The sequence below is a fragment of the Nyctereutes procyonoides genome, unplaced genomic scaffold, assembly GCF_905146905.1.
Source record: "Nyctereutes procyonoides isolate TBG_1078 unplaced genomic scaffold, NYPRO_anot_genome, whole genome shotgun sequence".
In the NCBI taxonomy this organism is placed as follows: Eukaryota; Metazoa; Chordata; class Mammalia; order Carnivora; family Canidae; genus Nyctereutes; species Nyctereutes procyonoides.
In genome coordinates, this window is record NW_026575117.1 from 18097411 (window position 1) to 18122732 (window position 25322).

A 25322-nucleotide genomic window follows, 5' to 3' on the forward strand; every position below is an offset into this window, starting at 1 on the left:
GTCCCCGGCGGCGGCGGCGGCGGCGGCGGCGGCGGCGGCGGCGGCGGGGCTGTGACCGGCCGGGGGCTGCTGCGGCATCTTCCCGTCGCCTCCCCGCACCGCGCGGGGCCTCACCGGTGGCGCTGCGGCTCGGAGGGCCGCCAAGCACAGGTGAGGAAACCGCGGGGGGGCCGGCCGGGGGCCCTTTGTGCGGTCTGAGCGGCCCCGGGGTCGGGCAGGATTTGGCGGATCCGCTCGCCCCGCATCCCGGCGCCTGAGGCCGCGGCAGGCGCTTGGCCGAAGCGCCCTCGATGGAGCCTCCGCGGCCGGGCCTCGCTGCGGGCACAGCCTCGCGGGGCTGGGCTCGGGCGCGCCGAGGGCGGGCCCTCCCCAGACCCCGGGCCGCTCCCTCCCGGGCTTCCATGGCTTCCCGCAGGCCGGCGTCGGGAGGCCCTGCTCGGGCTTTTACTCCTCCTCTTCCTTCTGCGCCGAGAGGCGTCGCCCCGGATCTGGGGACTGGGGAGAGGGATCTTTGTGGGAAGACCGAAGGCGAGTTTATCCTGGAGGGAACGACCTCGGGGAGACGGGCCTGCCCCTGCAGTCCGCGGGGAGATGGTGCACAAGTGTAAGGGGATGCGATGCCGCAGCGACCGAGGTCCAAGAAGCGTAGCGTATTGATCCTAAAAACGTTGGTCGAGTTTCTAAGATTAAGTGGGGGGGTTCAGAAAAAAAAAAAAAGCCTATTTTCGCTAAACCGTGACGTCGCCCTCATTCAGCACGCTTTTGCAGCATGCGAAGTGTTCAGATTGACATCTTCAGCGGTGAGTGTGTGCGTGTGCGTGCGTGTGTGTGCGCGTGTGTGCGTGTGTGTGCGCGTGTGTGTGCGCGTGCGTGTGCGTCTGTGTGCGTGTGTGTGCGCGCGTGTGCGCGTGTGTGTGCGTGTGCGCGTGTGTGTGTGCGCGTGTGTGCGCGCGCGTGTGTGTGCGTGTGTGTGCGCGTGTGTGTGTGCGTGTGTGCGTATGCGCGTGTGTGTGCGCGCGTGTGTGTGTGCGTGCGTGTGTGTGCGCGCGTGTGCGCGTGTGTGTGCGTGTGCGCGTGTGTGTGCGTGTGCGCGTGTGTGTGTGTGCGCGCGTGTGTGTGCGCGTGTGTGCGCGTGTGTGTGTGTGCGCGTGTGTGCGTATGCGCGTGTGTGTGCGCGTGCGTGTGTGCGTGCGTGTGTGTGCGCGCGTGTGTGTGCGTGTGCGCGCGTGTGTGTGTGTGCGTGCGTATGCGCGTGTGTGCGCGTGTGTGCGTGTGTGTGCGTGTGCGTATGCGCGTGTGTGTGCGTATGCGCGTGTGTGCGTGTGCGTATGCGCGTGTGTGTGCGTGTGCGTGCGCGCTTGTGTGTGTGCGCGTGTGCACCACCGCTCCTTAAAAGCTCTGCGTTCCAAGAAGGGCCTTCGGAATCCAGAAAAGGTGGCTGGATCCGCGCTTCGCGCACGGGTGACCAGTGCCTCGGAGGGTAGCGAGCACTGTGTTGCGGATGATGGGAAGCCCCACGTAACAGTGACCAAGAATTACCGAGGGAAACGACAGCACAGTTTTCGTACTGAAACACGCATGGCTGTGGGGCGGTGCAACTGCTGATCTCCGGATCTTGAGTTCGAGCCCCACATTGGGTCTAGAAACTACTTAAAAAAAAAGGGGGGGGGGCATGGCTGTATTATGGAATAGAAATGAAAGTTTGTATGAAGTGTTTGGTTTTTTTTTTTTTTTTTTTTGATTTTTTGTTTTAATTTGAGACTTTTTTGAAGTGTCGAATTAGACAGAGGGGACTCTGGGAGTTAGAGGAGGTGGGGAAGGACTTGTGTTCCTTGGCTGTTCCTGAGCGGACTGAAATGGAAAAAGTGTGTGAGGCATAGGAGTCCAACTGTCTTTCCTGAATTAACCGTAGCTAAAGTGACTGTCACTGGAGCCCGAAGCTGGTTGTGACCATTTGTGGTATATTTTGATCTGTAATATTGCCGTGAACGTGAAGGGTCCTCTGTGCCGAATGAAGACTCAGAACTGACATTCATTTCATATCCAACTTAGCATGGTGCCTACTGAAAATGTAGCCCTTGACACAACCTTGAACTAACCAGAAAGGAGGGTTAAAGTTTCTTCCTTTATGCTAAATTCACATAGAAATCCAGATTGCTGGGTCATCTGGGTGGCTCAGTGGTTGAGCATCTGCCTGGGCTCAGGTCGTGATCCCTGGGTCCTGGGATCGAGTCCCACATCAGGCTCCCTGCAGGAAGCCTCCTTCTCCTTCTCCCTCTGCCTGTGTCTCTGCCTCTCTCTCTGTGTGTGTCTCTCCTGATTAAACAAATAAAATCTTTAAAACAAAGCCAGATATCTGGGTCTTTTGAGAAAAATGAGAAGGTTTGATAATACAAGATCCATCCTTGCATGGCTACCAGTTGGCTGAAAGTACATGCCTTAAGGATGGAATGCTGTCCTGTTTGCCACAATTCCTCACCACTTTTTATTGCATCTCATTTGATTTGATCGACTCAGGTATACTACCAGTCTGAATGATACAGTATGAATTTGTGGCCCCAGTTTTTAGAGTATTGTGTCTTTTATTTATTTATTTATTTATTTTTTAGTATTGTGTCTTTTAGATTGTCTGGCACCCTCCTAGAGGTATGTCAGCTTTGTTTTTTGTTTTTGGGGAGGCGTTTTTTTGCTGTTCTTTAAAGAGAGAAGGGTTTTTTTGTTTTTGTTTTTGTTTTTTAGATTTAATTTACTCATGAGAGACACAGGGAGAAGGGCATAGACACAGGCAGAGGGAGAAGCAGGCTTAACTGCAAGGAGCCTGGCGCGGGACTCCATCCCAGACCGGGGATCACACCCTGAGCCAAAGGCAGATGCTCAACCGCTGAGCCACCCAGGGGTCCCGTAGGTCAGCTTTGACTTCGTTCAAAAAGGATTAAGCTCTAAAACTTGTTTGACCTCTTGGGATGAGAACATTTTCAAATAAGAAATGATCAAGAGACTTTGGAAAGATACTCAAATGTGTATGTTAAAGAAAAATAGGAACTCAAAACTAACATTAGTACTATTAAAAGATAACTGAGTGTTATTCTAATGAACACAAAACAGAAGTATTGTGTATTAATTACTAGTGTTCAAAAACAAAATTTCTAGTGTTCATTGATTTTGCATTTAATATTAACAGAGAAGTGGGCAATGTATATAAAATGGCCACAACCAATTTCAGATTATGGCCATATCTTTAAAAATACTATGCTCTGTTTAATTCTTGCCCTAAATTTTGGGGCACCTGAGGGACTCAGTGGTTGAGGGTCTGCCTTTGCCTCAGGTCATGATTGTGGATTCCTGGGATGGAGTCCAAAAAAGGGCTCCCTGCAGGGACCCTGCTTCTCCCTCTGCCTGTGTCTCTGCCTCTCTCTGTGTGTGTCTCTCATGAATAAATAAATCTTAAAAAAAAAATATTCCCTAGATTTTAATTTATGGAAGTTTGAAACAACTTTAGTTATGTTAAAGTCTTTGGAGTGGTGTGCTTTAAGAATGCTGGATAGGACAGGACAACCCAAAGAAATAACTATCTTTTTGTTGTTGTTAATCTGGATTTACAACACTCGATTATTCAGGAGTGGATTAATTGACGACCAGGCTCTGACCTCACCCCAACTGCCTTCTAAATCACTGACAATGGAACTTAACGCTTTGAGGAGGGAGATGATGGGAGTTGGGGAAAGAGGAAATTAAGGTCCTGTTTATGTCTGTGTGTATCTCAAATTGCTTTCTAAAGACAAATATAAAAAATACAGAGTTAAATATCATTTGAATATTTATTTAAATAACTTCCCAGATATGTTTTAGTAAGTCAACCTTCAGTTTTCATTTTTTTAGTCACAGATTTTTGAGATAGAATTTGTGTGACTTGAAATTCACTATTTTAAAGTATGCCTTACAGTGAATTTTAGTATGTTCACAGACTTGTGTTGATGTAGGCAGACTGGGTCCATGGACCCAAATGGAGTCCTACAGGACCAGCCAAGAGGGTCCATGGCTTTACAAAGGATAGAAATCAAACAAAAAATCAAATCTCAGTTTTTGCTTGGGATGTGGGGTTTGTGATGGGATGTAATGAGGATTGTGATCTGGTGTACATGTCTTCTCACGCATCCAGAAATTGGTCAAAACAAGGATGAGTGCTCAGGTGTCCTCTTTAAGTCACTTATGCTCCGGAGCCAGGAGGCTTGGCATCAGGGTGTCTGAAGTCAATGGTCTGCAGAATGTACATGACAACCTTGCCCTGTCACTTCTCTGGATTGTACTGGAAAACTCCAAAGAAATCATTAACTTCTAGACCCTTACAAGAAGGGCATACATTATTTGTACTAAGTATAAGGCACACAAGTGTAAGGTGGGGGTGCAGGTCCTAGCAAGAGTAGATGCAGGAAAAAGAGCAAAAAAAAAAAAAAAAAACCAGTTCTTCTTGGAGTCCCTTCAGTTTCCCTATCTCAGTGTAACCATCACCACCATCTAATTTCAGAACATTTTCACCACCCCAAAAAGAAACCCTTACTGTTGTGCCCAAGATTGCGAATCTGAGAAACCACCAAGGAGCCGGCACCGATGCAAACACATGAGGGTTTATTTACAAGCTCGAGCTTGGGTCCAAGTAGACCCGACACAGCGGAGCAGGGACTTGGACCCCGAGGTGGGTTTCAGCTGAGTTTTTATAGGCTGGTCTAGGGGATCTCCAGAAGCGGTGGAGGAATTTCTCAAGTTCTGTTTACATTCTGCTATGGGGCTTTCAAGGGCGTTGAGCTCTGTTCTCGTTCTAATAGGGGCTTCCTAGGACGTTAAGCTGCAAACTGTTTTCTTCCTGTAACTGCAGTAAGGTAAAGTTCAGCTCTTATTCACAGGGGCCTGGGATGGCTGCACTTGTGATAATGCTGAACTCAAAGTGGAATGGCCTTAATTTTCTCGGCCTCCACACTTACCACTTTGGAGAACAGTCTGGCACTTCTTCAAAAGGTTAGAGTTCCATATGATCATCATTTTGCATTGCCACCAGCAGTGTATGAGGCTTCTGATTTCTCCAGATCCTCACCAACACTTACATTGTCATTTTGATTGTTGCCATCCTAGTGAGTGTGAAGTGGCATCTCAAGTCAGTTTTGGTTTGCATTTCCCTGATGAGTGGTGTAAAATGTTGGGGTTCAGAAACAGTCAAGAAAGAATTCTTGAGGTGTCTTAAGTGCAGAAAGGATGTTTATTAAAGCACAGGGACAGGACCCGTGGGCTCAAAGAACTGCACTGGGATTGTGAAGAGTGGCTGATTGTATACTGTCAAGTTGAGAGGGGGTTAGGGAGAGAGTAAGTCTCTCTCTTTTTTTTTTTCTTAATCTTTTATATTTTATTTTTATTTTTTTATAAAGATTTTTATTTATTCCTGAGAGACGCAAAGAGAAGCAGAGACATAGAGGGAGAAGCAGGCTTCTCAGAGGGAGCCCAATATGGGCCTCCATGCCCCAACCGGGATCATGCCCTGAGCCACCCAGGCGACCTGAGAGTAAGTCTCTACAGAATTTGAAAGCAGGGTTTTTAGAGGGCATTGAGAGGTTAGCTGTCGTTAGGAAAGGTCATTTATTATTGTCTAATAAAACCTTAGATGAGTCTCAGATGCTTGGAGGATGACTGCTAACATATATCTTGGAGGGAAGGGTAGAGATAAAGGAAGATTCCAAAGGGATTTTTACAGGATCCTGGAGGTTGGACTTGTCAAGCTTAGGCTGCCTTTTGCCTCTAGCAAAGTATTAACATTGAGGCAGCTAATAACTAACTAAGCTCTTGGAGGAAGTTCACTCTGCCTATCCCAAGTATTTGTCATTGGGCTGCGAAGGAAATTTTATTTTTTCCTATATTTCTTTCGCCTTTGTTCTCCACATCCATGAGTACCGATAGCATCTTTTTATGTATTTATTGGCCATTTGTATGTCTTTGAAGAAGTGCCTACTAAGATGCTTTGCCTATTTTTTAATTGGGTTATTATTTTATTATTGAGTTACGAGTTTTTTATGTATTCTAGATATAAGTTTCTTAAGGTATGATTTGCAAGTATTTTCTCCCATTCCATGGGATCTCTTTTCACATTCTTGGTGGTATCCTTTGAAACACAAGCTTTAAGTTTTGATGAAGTCCAGTTGATCTTTATTTTGTCACTTTTGCCTTTAGTGTGTGTTCTGAGATCAGTTCTCTGACACAGACTCCGTGTCCTGCAATTCATTTCAGTTTCAGAGTTAGCTTCAGATCCCACAAGTTAAAGGGCAAGTCCCCAAAAAGACTGCCCTTACTTCAGACACCAGCCCCAAGTAGGGTTCCTAGTCAATGCAACCACCTACAAATTCACGTCTTCCCATAACCTCCTCGATAATTCACTAGAATGACTCACATAACTCACTAAAAGCATTATCCTTATGATTATGGTTTTAATATAAAGGATATAAGACTCAAAACAGCCAAATGTAAGGCACACGGTGGCCAAACTCTAGAGGCAGGAGAGGGATACCCTCTGTGTGGAATCCTGGCAGTTCATACTCCCAGCACACGTTTGTTCACTGGTTAGGAAGCTTCACTGAAATTGATGTTCAGAGTTTGTATTTGGGATTTTATTATGAGGCATTATGGATTACGATTGGGTGACTGTGTGGTTGAGCCCAGTCTTGAGCCTTACACCCCTCCTGGGAGTTTGATCTGGCCCAAAATTCCAACCCTCTAAGCAAATGATTAGTCCTTCCGGTGACCAGCCCCCATCCAGAAGCCCAGAATGAATTGTTACATTAGCATAACAAAGAGACTCCTAATCAATCTGGAAATTCCAAGGATTTTTGAAGCTCTGCCCAGAAACATGGACAAAAACGAGATATTCTTTATTATACCCCTCTCTTATCACCCAGCCAATTTTAAAGCTAATTTATAATTCAGCACTCAGGGACAAGGAGGATTACTTAGAACCGCTGCCATTCCACTTTTCATATTTCACTTTAAAAATTTGATTCTGGTAAATTTGCACAAACAAGTAGAGAGGGGCCATTTGCGTGATCTGTTCCACTGTCCTATGTTGCATCCTGGAAAGACGAGTCACAGAAGCATGTGAAAAGCTGAGGATTTTTTCCTGCAGAAGTGTTAAAAAGGTTTGTCTTTGGGGTTGTCATTAACATATGGAAGGGTAAGATTCCTTTGAAGAGGTAATGAATAAGTAACTATATTTCTTATAATAAGGATTACATTTAGGAATTTCTCTTAAGTATCCACCCTAGATTTAAAAGTTCATTTTGCTGCTTGCTCAATAAAAGATACTTGAAAAAAGATACTTGAATGTCTAACATTAAATATATTAGAAAACCTTACAAAGAGATACTGTTCTAGAAGACATTTTTACTGCCTACTCATTACTTCCTCTTTGTAACTTTTTCACATTCAACTATTCTTGATTGTATATCCATTACCTGCGTATAGTACATTTTTTTCTGATTTTCAGAATTTATCTTAAAGGCTTGAATTACTTTTTTTTAATTGCGCACATTCTTATTTTCAAAATAAATGTATTACAGGAAAAAAAAGTCACACATCATTCTTAGATGATTCAGAAAATGATTTTAATACTGCTTATTCTTAAAAGTGGTATTCTAGGTTCAGAGGAAGGGTAACACAACTAAGGTTAGGTCCCTGTTCTTAAGGGAACTAATATTAGCTAGACATGCTCACACGGAATAATTACAAGGGAAAGAACTTGGAGGGGAGGGAATTTTGAGATTTGGATTGGAACCTATAGATAATACTTCTTGGGCTTTGGTTCAGGAAAGCTGTTGTTTTAGCATAATACTGAGTATCATTTCAGTATTATTCGTCTAACAAATATAACTAATAAGCAGGAATAGCCAGGTTAAAGTACCATCCAAGGGTATTTTTATAAAAGCTTAAAGATGAAGCTAGCAATGTCAAATGCCGTATAAAGGTAAAATAGAAAATTTTCCACTGGAATTAGCAGTTAAAGTGTCAGTCTTTGAGAAGCCTGTTATTCTCAGTTTTTTGGATTGAAGAGCAGATAAAAGCCATATTGAAAGGTGGCAGAGAATAATTAGCAGAAGCATTGTCTGTTGCACTAGTAGTTTCAGCCAATACTGCACTGGTAACTATAAATCAGTCCCTAATGACTAATATAATATGATCATTACACTTAAGCCTGCCCTAATATAAGCTACTTTATACCAGAGCTTTATTTGAAATATCACGCTGATAATTTCCAACACAATTCAAAGCACTGCTCCCCTCCAGTCATATTCAAAATGTGAGGCTCTCCATTCTCCCATGCATTTATCCCCACACCATTTTGTGTTGCCCTTTATGAGACCCATCCTCATTGTTCCCTTGCATACCAAACTTCCCACATTGGGAACCTCCTCAATTTCCTTATTCTCTTTTCTCAAACCTATCTTCACACTTAGTGAAGGAGATATGTCTTTTGCTGTCAATAGGTCAGTCTTAATGTGGATGCTTTAAAGCTCATTCTGTTCCACTTTTAGGAATCTCATCCCTCAGTTATATCCTTTCTCTACTATCTTACACTCTCCAGATTGAACCATTCAACCTCAAACTCTGTGTCCTCTCATCTAGAAAGGTAAAAAGATTTTTCTTGTTCGCACGAACTCTGATTCCATCCCTTTTGGTAACAAAGAGTAGTAGTAGTCACCTGTGAAGTTTCCCTCATTGCATACTCCTAATCTCACTGTTATCAGGCTCTTTCTTGCAGAACTCTACTACAGTTGCCTTTCCTCATCACTACTGTTTGTTAAATCCAGTGGTCATTTTTCTGCATTAATTTACTTTGTCTCTGAGTATTTGATATTACCAGCCATTAACTCCTTGAAATTCTCTTCCCTGTGGCCCATGATACTACTACTATTCCAGGTTTGCTATGTACCCCTCCTTCTCTTTTCTCCTTCAAATGGCCCTTTTCTCCCTACTCTTTTTTTTTTTTTTTTAAGATTGTATTTATTTTTGAGGGCAGGATTGGGGGAGCAGACTCTATGCTGAGCAGGAAGCCAAATGTAGGGCTCCATCCAAGGGCCCAAAGATCATGACCTGAACCGAAGGCAGACACCCAACCAGCTGAGCCATCCAGGCACCCTTCTCCTTAGCTCTTAATTATTAATATTCACCAAGATTCCATCTTAAGGCTTCTCTACAATACATAAACAGCCTCAAGCTTTTATCATCATCAAAACAAAATTTCTTTAACCTTTGTCTTATCTGTCAACATTTCTTCACAGCTATGCCATATACTTAGTTCTTTTTCTAAACTCTAAAGACAGCAAGATTTCAGAAATCCCTTTCTGGAATACATTCCCCCTCCCAAACTTAATATACTAGTTTTACATTTTGCCTTCTCTGCACAAGTCTTCTTGCATTATTGAGACAGCGTTATTTTATTCTCTGCTGATTCACAGTACTTTTTTATTAGAGCACTTACAGTTTGCTTTGTATTATGTATATATTTCTACCTCACCAAATAGAATGTGGTTTTTCCAAGGGCAGGAAAAAAACTTTTTTTTTTTTTAAATTGAACAGGACTCTCTTTAATTTCTTACACATTATATGCAGTAAATGCTGGTTAAGGATTTTTTCTAGTTGTTGATTGTGTTGTTTGTTTTGTTTGCCATTGAGGGAAGCCTGCTGCACTCTGATGGTATAGGCAGGACATGGGGCACCTGGATAAGCAGCTCTACTGTAGTAAGAGTAGCGGTGAACTGATACGGTAGTGAACAGTTGTGGCTCCTCCATTAAGAGGATAAAAAGGGATATTGTTGCCACACAGCCAGTTCTAGTAGTTTTAGAGATGATGGAGAAAAGTACAGGTTGTTACAAGATCACATAAATTATAAATGACTTAAACAATAAGGATGCATTTATTATGTTATGAAATTTGTAAGTAAGGCATTTCCAGGTAGCTGAATGATACCAAGGATCCAGATTCTTTCTAATTTTTTTCTCCAGTTCTACCATCCTTATAAATTAGTGTGTCTTCTTAAACTGATTCCCCCATGACTCAAGCCCACCACTCCAGGCATCACTTGTAATTGAATGTCTGGAGGTAGAACAGGGAGCATTCTTTTTTAAGAGCCCAGTCCCACTTTTAAGAGTAAAGAAAACCTCAGAAGTATTCTCTGCAGGGGCACCTGGGTGGCTCCGTGGTTGAGCTTCTGCCTTTGGCTCAGGTTGTGAACCCTGGGTCTTAGGATGGAGTCCCACATTAGGCTCCCCGCAGGGAGCCTGCTTCTCCCTCTGCCTGTGTCTCTGCCTTTCTCTGTGTATCTCTCATGAATAAATAAATAAAATCTTAAAAAAAAATTCTCTGCAGACTTAATATGTCATACTGGCCAGTTACATGCCCATGACTTAAACTTGTCATGCGGCAAAAGAAATGAGAGCATCACCTGGAAACTTGTGATAAGTACAAATACGCAGGCCTCACTCCAGACACACTGAATTTTAAAAAGAAACTTTAGGGATGGTGAATGGGGCCCACCATTCAGTGTTTTAACTAGCAATTCAAGAATTCTGATGCACACAGAGTTTGAAAAGCTGGCTTAGAGAAACGAAGAATCATCCCTTCGGGCTGGAGAAAGGTCTCGCCTTCCCTGAAGGACTTTATTGCTAGGGAAAAAGGGGAGGGAAGGGATGAATGTTAGATACCCAACCAAAACTGTGTACACAGTTATTCTGGTAGTAAAGAGACTAAGATCTTTTTGAGCCTCAGCTACCATAGCTGCCCTCCCTACTCCTTTTATTCTCTCTGGGCCTCCAGACCCCACGCTGAGCTACCTGCCTAGTCTCTGAAGCAACAAACCATGCCTTAAAAATGTAATAACCTTCTAGTTGTTGGTTCTGGTTATCATACTACCATTTAACAAGCTTAAAAAATACTTTCAAGTTAAGAGATTTTGTAACAGGGGCACCTGGGTGGCTCATTCAGTTAAGCATCTGACTTTGGCTCAGGTCATGATCTCAGTGTCTTGGGATCGAGCCCTTAGCCCAGAGTCTGTTTCTCCCTCTGCCTATCTTCTGCAAGAGTGCCCATGTAGGGGCAGCCCAGATGGCTCAGCGGTTTAGTGCCGCCTTCGGCCCAGGGTGTGATCCTGGAGACCCAGGATCAAGTCCCATGTCAGGCTCCCTGCATGGAGCCTAATTCTCCCTCTGTATCTCTGCCTCTTTCTCTCTGTGTCTCTCATGAATAAATAAATAACATCTTAAAAAAAAAAAAAAGAGTGCCCATGCACATGTGCATACTCAGTCTAATTAAATCTTTAAAAAAAATAAAGGTTTTATAACATTTTAAAAAGCATAGATTAATAAATGTTTTCCTTTTTGTAATTTTACTGTTTTGTTTCTAGCTAAGATAACATTTTGCTTTTTGGTAGGTTTCCTAAAAGACAGAAAAATGGAGGAATCAGTAAACCAAATGCAACCGCTGAATGAGAAGCAGATAACCAATTCTGAAGATGGATATGTATGGCAAGTCACTGATATGAATCGACTACACCGGTTCTTATGTTTTGGTTCTGAAGGTGGAACTTATTATATCAAAGAACAGAAGTTGGGCCTTGAAAATGCTGAAGCTTTAATTAGACTGATTGAAGATGGAAGAGGATGTGAAGTGATCCAGGAAATAAAGTCATTTAGTCAAGAAGGCAGAACCGCAAAACAAGAGCCTATGCTCTTTGCACTTGCCATTTGCTCTCAGTGTTCTGACATAAGCACAAAACAAGCAGCATTTAAAGCTGTTTCTGAAGTTTGTCGCATTCCTACACATCTCTTTACTTTTATCCAGTTTAAGAAAGATCTGAAGGAAAGCATGAAATGTGGCATGTGGGGTCGTGCCCTCCGGAAGGCTATAGCAGACTGGTACAATGAAAAGGGGGGCATGGCCCTTGCTCTGGCAGTTACAAAGTATAAACAAAGAAATGGCTGGTCTCACAAAGATCTATTAAGATTGTCACATCTTAAACCTTCCAGTGAAGGTAAGCATAAGATCTTTGGGTTGGGGGAGGTTGCCAATATCTGATAAATAGCAAATTTTTATTTGACATGAGATGATTGTATAATATCTTCTAGAAATAGCCTTTTATCTCAAAGTACATTGGTTGACTAATTGAAATGTTTTAACGCCAACCTGGAATTAAACTCCCAACCACAGACAATCCAGACATTACTAATCAAGAATCCAAGGACAGATTTACAGGTTAACATTTTAAATCTCAAAATGTCACCATGCTAACTAGAATGCTTACCCAAGTGATTATGGACTATGAAAGCAGCATGGACGTGATTAAAGTTGTAGTAAGCAAAACACCTCCTAAGCCAGTAGATGGCAGATAGCCAGGCTACACTGCTCTAGTCCCTTATGGTTTTTTTCCCTCCCTGTCTTCCTAGGATTTATGTTCCATGGAACCTAAAGGCTACCTGAAATAGTGCTGAACTTAACAATTCAGGATGTTAATTATCTCCAAGCAGTCAGCCAGGGGACATGGTAACTTGGGGCAGTTTTTCTATGTCTATGGGAAGAGACTTTTGAGAAGTTAGGTGAATGTATGATAATCACCTACTCCTTCTTAGAAGGGAAATAAGAAAAACTTTCGGGCAAGAATAATGTAAAGTATGAAGTTACACATTTCCAAAATTTGCTCTTTTAATACCAGAAGTGAAACTTGAAAAGCCAGCTCCTCATTAATTCCTAATTTATCCATTTTATTATGAATGGACTTTTTAAAATGAAATTTAGACATCAAAGTATTACAAATATTTATGTAAACAGACCCATTTGTATTTTGGTTTTTTATTAGAAATTGTTTTAAAATAGCTGGATAATACATAAAAATATAGTGCAGAAAGTAGGAGTCCTGCCCTTCAAAAGAAATCACTGTGTTGAACATTACTCCTAAACATACACTGTTTTATTTTTAAATTTTTTATACTTTCTTCGTTTCAATTAAAAACATTGATATTTCTTCAAGTCAGTAGAAATGGTTGCTTATATACCATTGTATGAATATACTATAATTTATGTAGCGAGTCTCTTACTGATGACAGTTAAATAGATTCTGGTTTTTTATACCATTACAAAAATACTACAGTGAAAAAGCTTGAATAATGTAAATATATATAGGTAAACCCACAAAGATTATTTAGAAGTGGCCAGTTTCCCCTATATTTGAACACTGATTATTACCAGTGTGTTTTAATCTTTGCAAACAGAATAGGTGAAAAATTATATCTTACTGAATTTATGGGCACTGCTGATTATTTGTAACTTTGTGGAGTATATCTTTGCCCTTTTATCCATGGGGTTGCTATTCTGAATATTGTCACCATTCATTCATTCAACAAATATTTATTGAGCACCTAATGGATGGGCATTGTTCTAAGAACTTGGAACATATAGGAATTTATAACTTCTTATATACATAGCATGCACTTCCCCTCCGCTTATATTTTTTGTCTTTCTTTTTTTTTTTTTTTTTTTGATGGGGGGTTTCTGGCATATTGAAGTTTGGAATTTTAATGTAATGAAACTTACCGTTTTTCTTCATAGATTTGTGTTAGGTTTAGAATGGCCTTTTCCAACCTAAAGTTATAAAAATACCTGTGTTTTTTTCCCCTAACATATTCATGCTTTAATTTTTTATTTTTAAATTTTTGATTCAGTATAAGAAGAAGGTAGGGATCCAGTGTTGAAACATTGCATGGTTGTGTGTACCTAAGTGCTAGTTCTAATTGGAAAAATTAGTTTCTGAATTTGTGCAAATAGTTATTCTGGGTTTTGGATTCTTGGTCTATAAAATGAGGAATTAGTTGACGTTCCCTAAACTTGCTCCCACAGATGGTATTCTTTAATTCTAAATTTTTTGAGGGCAGAACTCATACTTAAAATCTTTGAATAATGGCAGTATGTTCAGGGATAAGAGACTCTAAGCTTCTCAGAGTAAAAAGAATTTGGAAATATAGTCTAAGCTATTAAATAAGTAATGTTTTAATACTTTAACTGAAATGTGTATTTAAAACATATAAAACAAGAAAATGTAATTTAATCAGTTTTTTATTATGTACTTACCATGTGGCCAGCATAGAACTTGCGTAAGATGACTGCCTTTAAGAAGTTATATTTTAACTGAAAAGACAAAATAGAAGATGTGCTCACATACGAAACATTTAGTAATTTAAGACATTAGATTTTGTGCTAAAATCTGGAAGAGCCAAAGTACTTTTTAGAAGATCCTACATATTAGTATTGACTTCGATCAAATTATTTAGAGTCCAGAGATAACACATAGGTTCAATCTGCCTTAAAGATGGATTTATTTGGCCAGTATTTTAGAAAAAAATGAATTCATGGCTAACATCACGTTAAAAAAATCAGAAGACCTCGCATAAAAATACCTATTCTGGCTTCTTTTGAAAATACTTTGGCAGCAGTAAGCCAGAACTTCACTAAAACATTAGTAGGTTATACTCTCTTTAGTTCCATCATCTTAACCACTCTCTATTATGTGACTTGTCCTATTTATTTATTTTACCAGCATTTACCCCATACACCTTTTTGAGTCTGATAACTCAAGCATCCCCTTCTCCATTTTACAGAGGTAAAACTAAGGCCTGAAATGGTCACACAGCCATTTATTGGTAGAATGTAGGATAGAACACAGACTTCCTCAGTCCCCCGATCCAAAGCCCTTTCAACTATTAAAAGAAATCACAAAAGAAATAAACATCTTGGTTTCTTTCCTTAATTTGGCCTGTAATACTTTCTCATTTATTAAAAACAACAAATTACTTACCTACATTTCCACTTCCACTTATCTCTGCTACTTATAAATGCTTGTTTATTTAGTAGCAAAAAGGAACAAGTGAATTGAAGATTGAGACAGATCTGTACTTTGTGAATCATTCTGAGATTGTAGACCTGAGATAGGTATTGTCTAATGCTGGTGTCTCAAAACACACACAAAACCAAAAGCTCTATAATAAAATGACTTAGAATGAATATAGGAGATTTTTCTCCAGAGCCTTGTATTAAAACAATTGTGATGAAATAAGATCATTTGACTCCGTTGGCTTAAATGTGTCTGTTATATCACAGAAAGCAGCCTCACAGTGTAAAGAGTTTAGCTCCCCTGTATCTAGTTACTGCATTTTCAGTATATATGTTGTTTATCACCTAGAAATTCTCATGCTGTTTCAATTCCTTATTCTCTTAAAGGACTTGCTATTGTGACCAAATATATTACCAAGGGCTGGAAAGAAGTCCACGAATTGTATAAAGAAAAAGCACTTTCTGTGGAGACTGAAAAATTATTAAAGTATCTGGAGGCTGTAGAGAAAGTGAAACGCACAAAAGATGAACTGGAAGTCATTCATCTAATAGAAGAACATAGATTAGTTAGGGAACATCTTCTAACAAATCATTTAAAGTCTAAAGAGGTAAGTAAATTATAATATAGCATGTGATTAAACATGAGTATTAAAATTTAAGGTGTGGGGATCCCTGGGTCCCTGGGTGGCGCAGCGGTTTGGCGCTTGCCTTTGGCCCAGGGCGCGATCCTGGAGACCCGGGATCGAGTCCCACGTCGGGCTCCCGGTGCATGGAGCCTGCTTTCTCCCTCTTCCTGTGTCTCTGCCTCTCTCTCTCTATCTCTCTGTGACTATCATAAATTTAAAAAAAAAAAAAAATTGAAGGTGTGATAAAAAAGTAATTTATGATATGTAGTTTATAAGATGGTAACTATATATACAGTTCTTTTGAACAAAAATATAAAATGTATCTTGAAATTAATACTTATTTAAAGTACTTAACACAATGCCCAGATGTAGTTGGCATTCAGTTAAGTGTTATTTCTACTTCAGATAGGCCAGTTAATTTGCCTTGCTAATAATTAAAAATAAATAAGTAAAATTATTCTATGAGTTCCTTCATAGAATACACTTCACTTTCCTACTATAGTAGAGAGCAAGTTAATTTGATAAGCCTTTGATCATTGTGCAAATCTTTTTATTGAGGAAATACTTCAAACCCCAAAAGAAAGTCCTAAAAAAATGTTATTAGTAGTATTATTGATACAGCTATTATACTGATTCATTTCTCCTTAATTCCTTACATTTCTACCTATGTTATCACTTCAATAGGTATGGAAGGCTTTGTTACAAGAAATGCCTCTTACTGCATTACTAAGGAACCTAGGAAAAATGACTGCTAATTCAGTTCTTGAACCAGGAAATTCAGAAGTATCTTTAGTATGTGAAAAACTGTGTAATGAAAAACTGTTAAAAAAGGTAAGCATTAGGGTGCTTTGCTGGCTGAGTTGGTTGAGTGTCTGCCTTCAACTCCATTCATGATCCCTGGGTCTGTGGATCCCCCCTGCTCAGCAGGGAGTCTGCTTCTCCCTCTCCCTCTGCACTTCCCCCCCACTCGTGTGTGCACTTTTGCTCACCCTCTCAAATAAATAAGAGCTTTAAAAAAATCTAAAAAACACTAAGCATTTGTTAGCTACTAGTAATTGAAAAAGTTAACTCCTAAATTCTGGAAATGTAACTAGCGCATTTTTAGGTGTCCTGAGAGTTTTATAATACCAAATTTCAATTAACTCTGAAATGTAAGATAATATGTCCTCATTTTTGTCTTTTCTTTATGAAATACATTTATTAGCTACAATAATGAAATCTAAGACACATAATGACTATTTTTCATTTGATTGTTTTGCATTTATTTCTGTCTCTGTCTTGTTTCTAGGCTCGTATACATCCATTTCATGTTTTAATTGCATCAGAAACTTATAAAACAGGTCATGGGCTTAGAGGAAAACTGAAGTGGCGTCCTGATGAGGAAATTTTGAAAGCTTTGGATGCTGCTTTTTACAAAACATTTAAGGTAATGTTTTGATTTTTGTTTTATAACAAAATGACTCAGTTGGGAATTGATATATTTTATAAAAATACATTTTAAAGATCATACTAATAGTTTAACCATTTATTAGATATTCTTTTTTTCGTAGTTCATGTAAATGCAGGTATGTAATAAACATTGTAAGTTTATGAGTAAAAAATTTCTCCATACCTTTGGAAAATACCCAATTATCTTATAAAATCATTTTGATAAGGTTTAAAATACCAAATTAATTTTTTTTTTTTTATTCCTGTAGAGTTCTTTGACTTGGTCCTCCGTCATTTTGTTAATCAGTAGTGTATCTCCCTTGTCTCGGTGTGAAGTGATTTTTTTAGGACTGAAAATCCTACATCAGAGGATTTGATTTTAAGAATTTTTGATTTTAAGATTTTCTTATTATTTAGCAAAATAGTAGTAACTAAATTCAGTAACAAAGGGAGTATACAAAGATTTTTATCTTCAATATACAAAGATGGTTCAATATACAAAAATTAATGTAATACATCACATCTTTTCCTGTTTATGTGTAGTGCATTCACTACACATGCAGTGATTACAGTATTGCTCAAAGCAGTCTACACATTCAGCACGTTTTGCAGAAATAGAAAAACCCACTATAAAATTTATGTGGACTTTAATGGGACCCCCCAAATAACAAAACCAATCTTGAAAAAGAACAAATTTGGCAGACTCTATAGATTTCAAAACAGCATAAAGCTACTGTAATCACAACTATGTGGTACTGGCTTAAAGGCAAATTCATAGACCAATAGGATAGAATGCAGAGGCTAGAAATAAACTCTCACATGTATGGTCCACTGATTTTTTACAAGAGTGTCAAAACAGTTCAGTACAGAAAAAAATAGTCTTCAAAAAGTGGTGCTGGAGAAACTGGATATCTATGTGCAAAGGAACAAAGTTGTACCATTACTTAGGAAAATTAAAGTGGTTCAGTGACCTATATATTTAAGAGCTGAAACTATACAACTCATAGAAGAAAAACAGAGTAAAAGCTTCATGACATTAGATTTGGCGATAGATTCTTATATATAACATCAAAGCACAGGCAATAAAAGGAAAAGTAAATGAATTGGACTTCATCAGAATTTAATAAACCTTTTGTGCATCAAAGGGCACTATCAAGAGTGAAAAGATAATCTACAGAATAGGAGAAAATATTTGTAGATCATATATTTGATAGCTTTCTAGTGTTTGGAATACATATAAAGAAGTGCTACAACTCCACAGTAAAAATACAAAAAAAAACAATTAAAAAATGAGGAAAGTCCTCGAATAAGACATTTCTCCAAAGAAGATATCCAATGGCCAATTAGCACATGAAAAGATGTTTAGCATCATTAGTCATAAGGGAAATGTAAATCATTAATTCTTATCATAAAAGCAGAAATAAGGAGCCTTTGAGAGGATAGGAGAAATTGCAACCTTAGTGCATTGCTGGTGGGAATGTAAATGGTACAGCCCCTGTGGAAAACAGTTTGGTTGTTCCTCAGAAAGTTAAACATAGAATTAACCATGCCATCCAGCATTTACACCAATTATATACCCTAAAGAATTGAAAAGAGAATCAAACGTGCCTATAGGTAAGTGTTCAAAGGAGCACTATTCACAATAGCTGAAAGGTAGAAAGTGTTCAGCAAATAAATGGATAAACACAAGCAAATATATACACACAGTGGAGTATTCAGCCTTACAAAGGAATGGATTTTGAAACATGCTACGACGTGAACCTTGAATGATGAACCTTGAAAACGTTAGGCTAAGTGAAATAAGCCAGACATTAAGGGACAGGTATTATAATGATTCCATTTATGTGAGGTACCTAGAATAGACAAATTCATAGAAAAGAAGATAGAAGTTGCACGGGGCTAAAGGGACATGGGAATGGGGAATTTTTAATAATAGGTAGGGAGATTCTACTTGGGATAATGAAAAGGTTCTGGAAATAGATAGTGGTGGTTACATGCCATTGTAAATATACTTAATTTCATGGAATTGTACCCTTAAAAATGATGTAAAAGCAATTTTATTTATATTTTACCACAAAAAAATTTGTTAGGTATTCTCAGTTTACTTTATGAGGAATGATTTCTAAAAAAAATAATAAAAACAGGAAGATGGTAACTTCTTTAATGGAATTATTAAATAGGTGGTCTTAATTTTCCTCCAGAAAAGCTAAGCATTTTCAAGTTCTTGTCAATTAATTGGTAAATTAAAAATCAGGTTTTTTATCTTAAAAGTCTTCTAATGAAAAATAATACGATTTTTAGAAATTAATTGTAATTTCTATGATTGCTTTTAACACTTGTTTTGTGTGTTTTTGTTTTTTAGACAGTGGAGCCAACTGGAAAACGTTTTTTGCTGGCTATTGATGTCAGTGCTTCTATGAACCAAAGAGTTTTGGGTAGTGTACTCAATGCTAGCACAGTTGCTGCAGCAATGTGCATGGTGAGAACACCTAAAACAATTAAGAATTTTAGCCACCCTAAAAAATGTTTAATGTGGGACAAAACTATAAAGTTAGATATGATCAAGGATTATGTTTTCACTTGTTTTTGTCATTTTGCTTTATTTAGCACATTTATTTCAATTAAATATCAATATATAAAAATAGTTAAGAATAAGCAAAGTTTTAAGCCTGGGTGGCTCAGTTGGTTAAGCATCCAACTCTTGATTTTTGGCTCAGGTCATAATCTCAGGGTGGTGATATTTTGCCCTGTATTGGGCTCCACACTGGGCATGAAGCCTGCTTAAGATCATCTCTCTTCCTCTACTCCTCCCACTCAGGTGCAGGCTTTCTCTCTCAAAAGTTTTAGGTTTATTGTAGGTATATTTATAAAGCATGTCTAAAGAACAACAGAAATTTTAATTTTAAAAAAATATTAAATATTAATGTATTGTTTAAGCAGATAATGCTTAGAGAAAGTATTATTAAATATAGAAATTAAAAGATCAGGAACCAAGAACAACAGTCAGGATACTTTGGATCTAGCCTGACTCTGTCCCTTCTCTTCTGTGGCTTTATTCTTTAATAAAATGACAAGAACATATACTCTATTTGATTCAAAGCACAGTTATGGGAACCAATTTCTTTGTAACAGTTTGTGAAAGTACCTTGAAAGTTATACTGTTACTGTGTAGTTCCAAAACAAAAATTAAAATAAACTTTTTTTTTTTTAAGATTTTATTTATTTATTGGAGACAGAAAGAGAGCGCACAAAAAAGCAGGGGGACAGAGGCAGAGTGAGATGGAGAAGCACACTCCTGCTGAACAGGGAGCCTGACTCAGGCTCGATCTCAGGACCCAGGATCATGAGCAGAAGACAGATGTTTAATGTTTAACTGAATGAGCCACCCAGGTGCCCCAAAAATAAGCATATTCTAAAAATGAAGTTTAATGAACTTTAAGATACTCTATTTATTTCACCTGAATCTGCTGAAAGTTACCACCTTTGATTTTTTTCAGGTTGTTACACGAACAGAAAAAGATTCTTATGTAGTTGCTTTTTCAGATGAAATGGTACCATGTCCAGTGACTACAGATATGACATTACAACAAGTTTTAATGGCTATGAGTCAGGTAAGGAACTGTTTTTATTAAGTTTACTTAACATGTGTTATATAATAATTTATTTTGATGTCCTGTGTAATATTAATAAGTTTATGAAAACAAATAGTTTTATCTCAATTTTCCCAGAGCACAGAATAATAAATATATACACATGCCTTGAGAAGGTCTGTATATTGGCTGTAAACAAAATGATGATGTAAAAAATAGTATTTTTAAGTATTATTTCAGACATCTCAGTAAGTAAACTAGGGCGCTTTTATTCTTATCCATTTTTTTGTTGAGTTAGATCCCAGCAGGTGGAACTGATTGCTCTCTTCCAATGATCTGGGCTCAGAAGACAAACACAGCTGCTGATGTCTTCATTGTCTTCACTGATAATGAGACCTTTGCTGGAAGTATCCATCCTGCTGTTGCTCTGAAGGAGTATCGAAAGGTAAAATTCTAATATTCTTTCTCACCCCAAATAAGACTCAGTTCTCAAATATTCAGTATTTTTTCTAAAATATACTGAAAATAGTTCTGTATCTTTGCATAGGGATACAACACAAGTTCAACAATACTTGAAATAAAAAATATTAGCTATATTGGGACACCTGGGTGGCTCAGCAGTTGAGCATCTGCCTTCGGCCCAGGGCGTGATCCTGGAGTCCTGGGATCGAGTCCCGCATCGGGCTCCCTGCATGGAGCCTGCTTCTCCCTCTACCTGTGTCTCTGCCTCTCTCACTGTCTCTCATGAATAAATAAATAAATCTTTAAAACAGAAAATGGGATATACACGTATGACTTATTTTAACTAGTCCCAATTCTATACATTACTAAAATATCCTCTGCAAAAGGACTATGTAAAATTACAGCTATAAGCTGTGTTTTAAGTTTTATGGCTATTTCAGTGTTCTTTTTTTTTTTTTTTTTTTAAGATTTTATTTATTTATTCATGAGAGACACACAGAGAGAGGCAGAGGGAGAATCAGGCTCCACGCAGGGAGCTCGATGCAGGACTCAATCCCAGAACCCTGGGATCGTGCCCTGAGCCAAAGGCAGACTTCAACTGCTGAGCCACCCAGGTGTCCCCTATTTCAGTGTTCTAATCAGTGTTCTCCAGTTGAGCCCTCTGAAATCATGGAAATGTTTTTATCTATAGTATCTAGTGTGGTAGCCATGAGTCACATGTGGCTATCAAGCACTTGAGTTGTGGCTAATGTGACTAGGAGAACTAGAATTTGATGAGGAGTTTTGTTCTCAAAATGTGGTTTCCCTGCCAGCAGCCTTAGCCTGGGACCTTGTTAGAAATACAGATTCCTGGACCCCATGGGAGACCTGCTGAATCAAACTGGAGAGTTGGATTATGTTTTAACAAATCTCCTAGGAATTCTAATGTGTAAGTTTGAGACAAAGGGAGAGGATAGAACCTGTAGTCAAGGCAGCCTGGGTTGAGTGTCCTGGGTCTTTCTTTTTTAGTATGGACCTTAGCAAATTAACTGATACATGTCATAGTATCTAATAGTACTACTTACCTTTTAGAGTTATTGCAACAATTATATTAAATAAATTAAAGAGCTCATTATGGTATCTGACATACTGCATACTCAGTGATTATTGGTTCTTCTCCAAAATTCAATTATTGTAACGTTAAGCCATAGCTGTGGAAAATAAGTTACATGTGATGTGTATGTTTCATATATAACACAACCAACCAAAGACCAAAAGTTGATAATTGCAGGGTAATATTTCTTTATATATACCCACATATACTGCCCCAGTGTTTGATATACTGGTAAAAATATCTGATGCCCCCAAATGTCCTGACAGGTTTCATGAGTAAAAAGCCTCTAAGCTGCAAAGGAATGTACTCTATGGCCCATGGAACAGAGAAGCAGGAATTTCAGGCAGGCTGTCTACATAATTTTATTTTCTGTTCTTCTGAAGATCATAGACTCTGGCCCTAAAAGATTAAGAAATTTTATGGAGAGAAAAAAATTGACTTTGTAATAACTTGTGATAGAATTTGAAGAGCTTTAATTTTGGAGGTTATTTGCTTTTGCTTATATAAATTTCTAAAATACGTATTTTGATCTTTTCCAACAGAAAATGGACATTCCAGCTAAATTGATTGTTTGTGGAATGACATCGAATGGTTTTACCATTGCAGACCCAGATGATAGAGGCATGTTGGATATGTGTGGCTTTGATACTGGAGCTCTGGATGTAATTCGAAATTTCACATTAGATGTGATTTAACCATAAGCACCAGCATGAACTAAGGAGGTCCATTGTCATCCGTGATCTCGCTAAAAATATGTAGCTACTTCCCAGCTCATCTTAATCCAATGAAAGATGATGATAGTATAGTATATGCATAATGGAAAATTTACTTTACAAAAAAAAAAAGGAAGGAAAAGTAAGATGAGCCCAAAGTTCTTTCTGTCTACTAAACTAGCTCTCGGGAAATAGCGTCAGAATACACTGTAGCTTCCTCTAAGAGAACTTCTTGTTGATAGATACTGTAAAATAGTCAAACAGTTTTGCTCTGGTGAATAATCACATTTGTACTTAAAAGAAGTGAGAGGCAAAAGTGTAAGTAGTTCCATATCATGTCACTTGTTTGAAAAGTGCTTAAAGTTTTCATAAATGTTTGCATTGGGAAAGGACAGCTTTGATAATGTCCAAATATTCTAAAATGCACTGGACCATGTAACTGTGATGGAATATGAAATTCATCTATAAATTTTTATACCAAGGGGTTAAAAAAAAGACATTTGATTAAATTATGAACAGGTTTTACAAATTCTTGGAGTTTTCTAAGATCACATAAATAGCAGCTTTCTTACTCAGTGAAAAAGATACTTTGAATCTGATATTTTATTTACACATGTAGGGTTGTTACATTAACCAGAAAAATAGTGGAAAACCCCTGAGAAAAGACACTAAAGTTGGTGTCACCTGAGGAAGCCTATTTGGTTTGCTTTTTGTTTTGGTGCATTTTATTGCTGTGAGTGGGGGCATAACTTCACAATTTGTGCTGAAATAATAGCCACATGTAGCCACACTTTTTCTTTTTTCATAGTCTTACCAAATGAAACCAACAGACTGTTTCAAGCATTTAGCTCCCCCACACCTAAATCTGTATGACAATTATCTCACCTGTAACCAGATTAGCTTTTACCTTACTTTAAATATTCTAATTATCTTTACCTATTTTTTTAGTCAATTGTAAGTGGGTTTTAGATATTTCCTGATTGTAAACATGTCGATGACGTATCTCTGTTCATTATTCATTTGTGACAAAACACTCTTTTTTAATAGTGTACAAAAGATAATAAAGCAAGCTAGGTCTTTCAGGTTTGAAAGGCAACTTTTGAATAACATTACCACTAACCAATCTGTAAGAAAAATTTTTTTTCTATTTTATTTGTGTATATTAAACTTCCTTTTCATTACACTAAAGTGCATTATTTTCTTGAACAACTGTCCCTTCTTTCTGGGGAGGTTTAACCTATTAAAAATGCCAGTATCTTTGCTCATAATGATACCATGGTTGTTTAAGATGACATAAAACTTCAGTTGTTATTTATTCTTTTCATAATTAACGATTTACTGAAGATTTATAAAGCCCTTCTCACTGTCATGTGAAAAGTTAAACTGGTAAATATAAATTATAGCCTTCTATGTGCTTAGGAGTTAGAGGTTTTGTTTTGAAGGCAAAGGGGACTTTAGTAGTATAGAATTTGTGAAGATAATTTGTTTCATGAGAAATTTGGGCTCTGGAAGGGAAAAGAAAATGTCCCTTTCAAACTAATTTGACGTATTAATGCTGGCTCTGCTATGTAGCCATTCCTTCAAGCAACTGGTAGCAATTTGTAAGTGTTGTGATTTACCGGAGATTTTTTTGTCAGCAAAGTAGCATGTGCACTCCCCCACCATCATCCCCCATACATTGCTTCTGATGTCATTCTGGTTTCTAACCCTCTGTCAAGCATTGGATATAAGGTGTTCGCTACTTTTGGTGACATTAAAATACTATGTTCAGATTAAAGGGCCTAGTAGAGTTATATAATAGTTTTTGAAGTTTTTAAGTAAACCCAAGATCTCCTTAAATTAAAAATTATAACATGATCTAACTTTTTATTCCTAATAGAAACGTTAACTGGAATGTAGCATAAAAGCTTATTTCCTTCACTTATATAAACTTGGATGTTCACAAGCTAATCAGTCCATCAGAGAGAGTAAGATTAGATGTGACCTTTTTGAAGTATTTAGATACGTCTAATTAAATGGATTAGAGTAAAATTTAAAGAACAAAAAAATCTGAAATTTAAAAGGTGATTTTTAAATGTAGGTTAAGGATCCAAGGTCTAAAAAAGTATGGCTTTGAAGTACTAGATATAGCAATCTTGGGCTCTTCATTCCCATTCCAGAATTAATCTCCCCACAAAATGGGAAGACAGTGATCACAGAGTAGGAAACAAAATAAAATTACTCAAGACTCTTTATCTTTTTAGGCATTAAGAAATAATGTATATACATGATTGCTTTAGGAGTAGAAAGACAAAATTGTGAACACATATACTTTTGTAGTTCATAGTAATCCTCAATTACAATTAATATCTTAATAACCTCTGTTGCTACATATAACGTAGCCCTATGGAAAAAAAATTTAAAACTTTACCTCCTTATGAATAAAACTGTATTCAAGTGATGAAGAAGTTTTATTTTCTGAATTACTTTTAGAATTATTGCTACATTAATACTTAGGGAAAT

General features: G+C 38.2%; 1 protein-coding gene across 2 annotated transcripts; it reads left to right on the plus strand.

The window, feature by feature from the left end:
- Nucleotides 1-20: 20 nt before the first annotated feature.
- RO60 (Ro60, Y RNA binding protein) lies at nt 21-24001 on the plus strand. 2 transcript variants are annotated; one of them, XM_055334057.1, is made up of 9 exons: nt 21-150; nt 11460-12059; nt 15296-15516; nt 16219-16365; nt 16823-16960; nt 19325-19441; nt 20460-20573; nt 20851-20997; nt 22650-24001. In XM_055334057.1, the coding sequence occupies exons 2-9, from the start codon at nt 11480-11482 to the stop codon at nt 22800-22802; spliced, it is 1617 nt and encodes a 538-aa protein (XP_055190032.1). In that variant the 5' UTR covers nt 21-150; nt 11460-11479; the 3' UTR covers nt 22803-24001. The 2 variants fall into 2 exon arrangements, with proteins under 2 accessions (XP_055190032.1, XP_055190031.1); XM_055334056.1 differs by lacking the exon at nt 21-150 and adding an exon at nt 5468-5551.
- The last annotated feature ends 1321 nt before the right edge of the window (nt 24002-25322 follow it).

Bases quoted from the DNA above. Each gene is read 5' to 3' on its own strand.
- RO60 (XM_055334056.1), top strand. From the start codon at position 5,506: ATGCCCCAACCGGGATCATGCCCTGAGCCACCCAGGCGACCTGAGA. The intron at 5,552-11,459 runs GTAAGTCTCTAC...GCTTTTTGGTAG, and splicing joins GCCACCCAGGCGACCTGAGA to GTTTCCTAAAAGACAGAAAA. The intron at 20,574-20,850 runs GTAAGGAACTGT...TTGTTGAGTTAG, and splicing joins TTTTAATGGCTATGAGTCAG to ATCCCAGCAGGTGGAACTGA.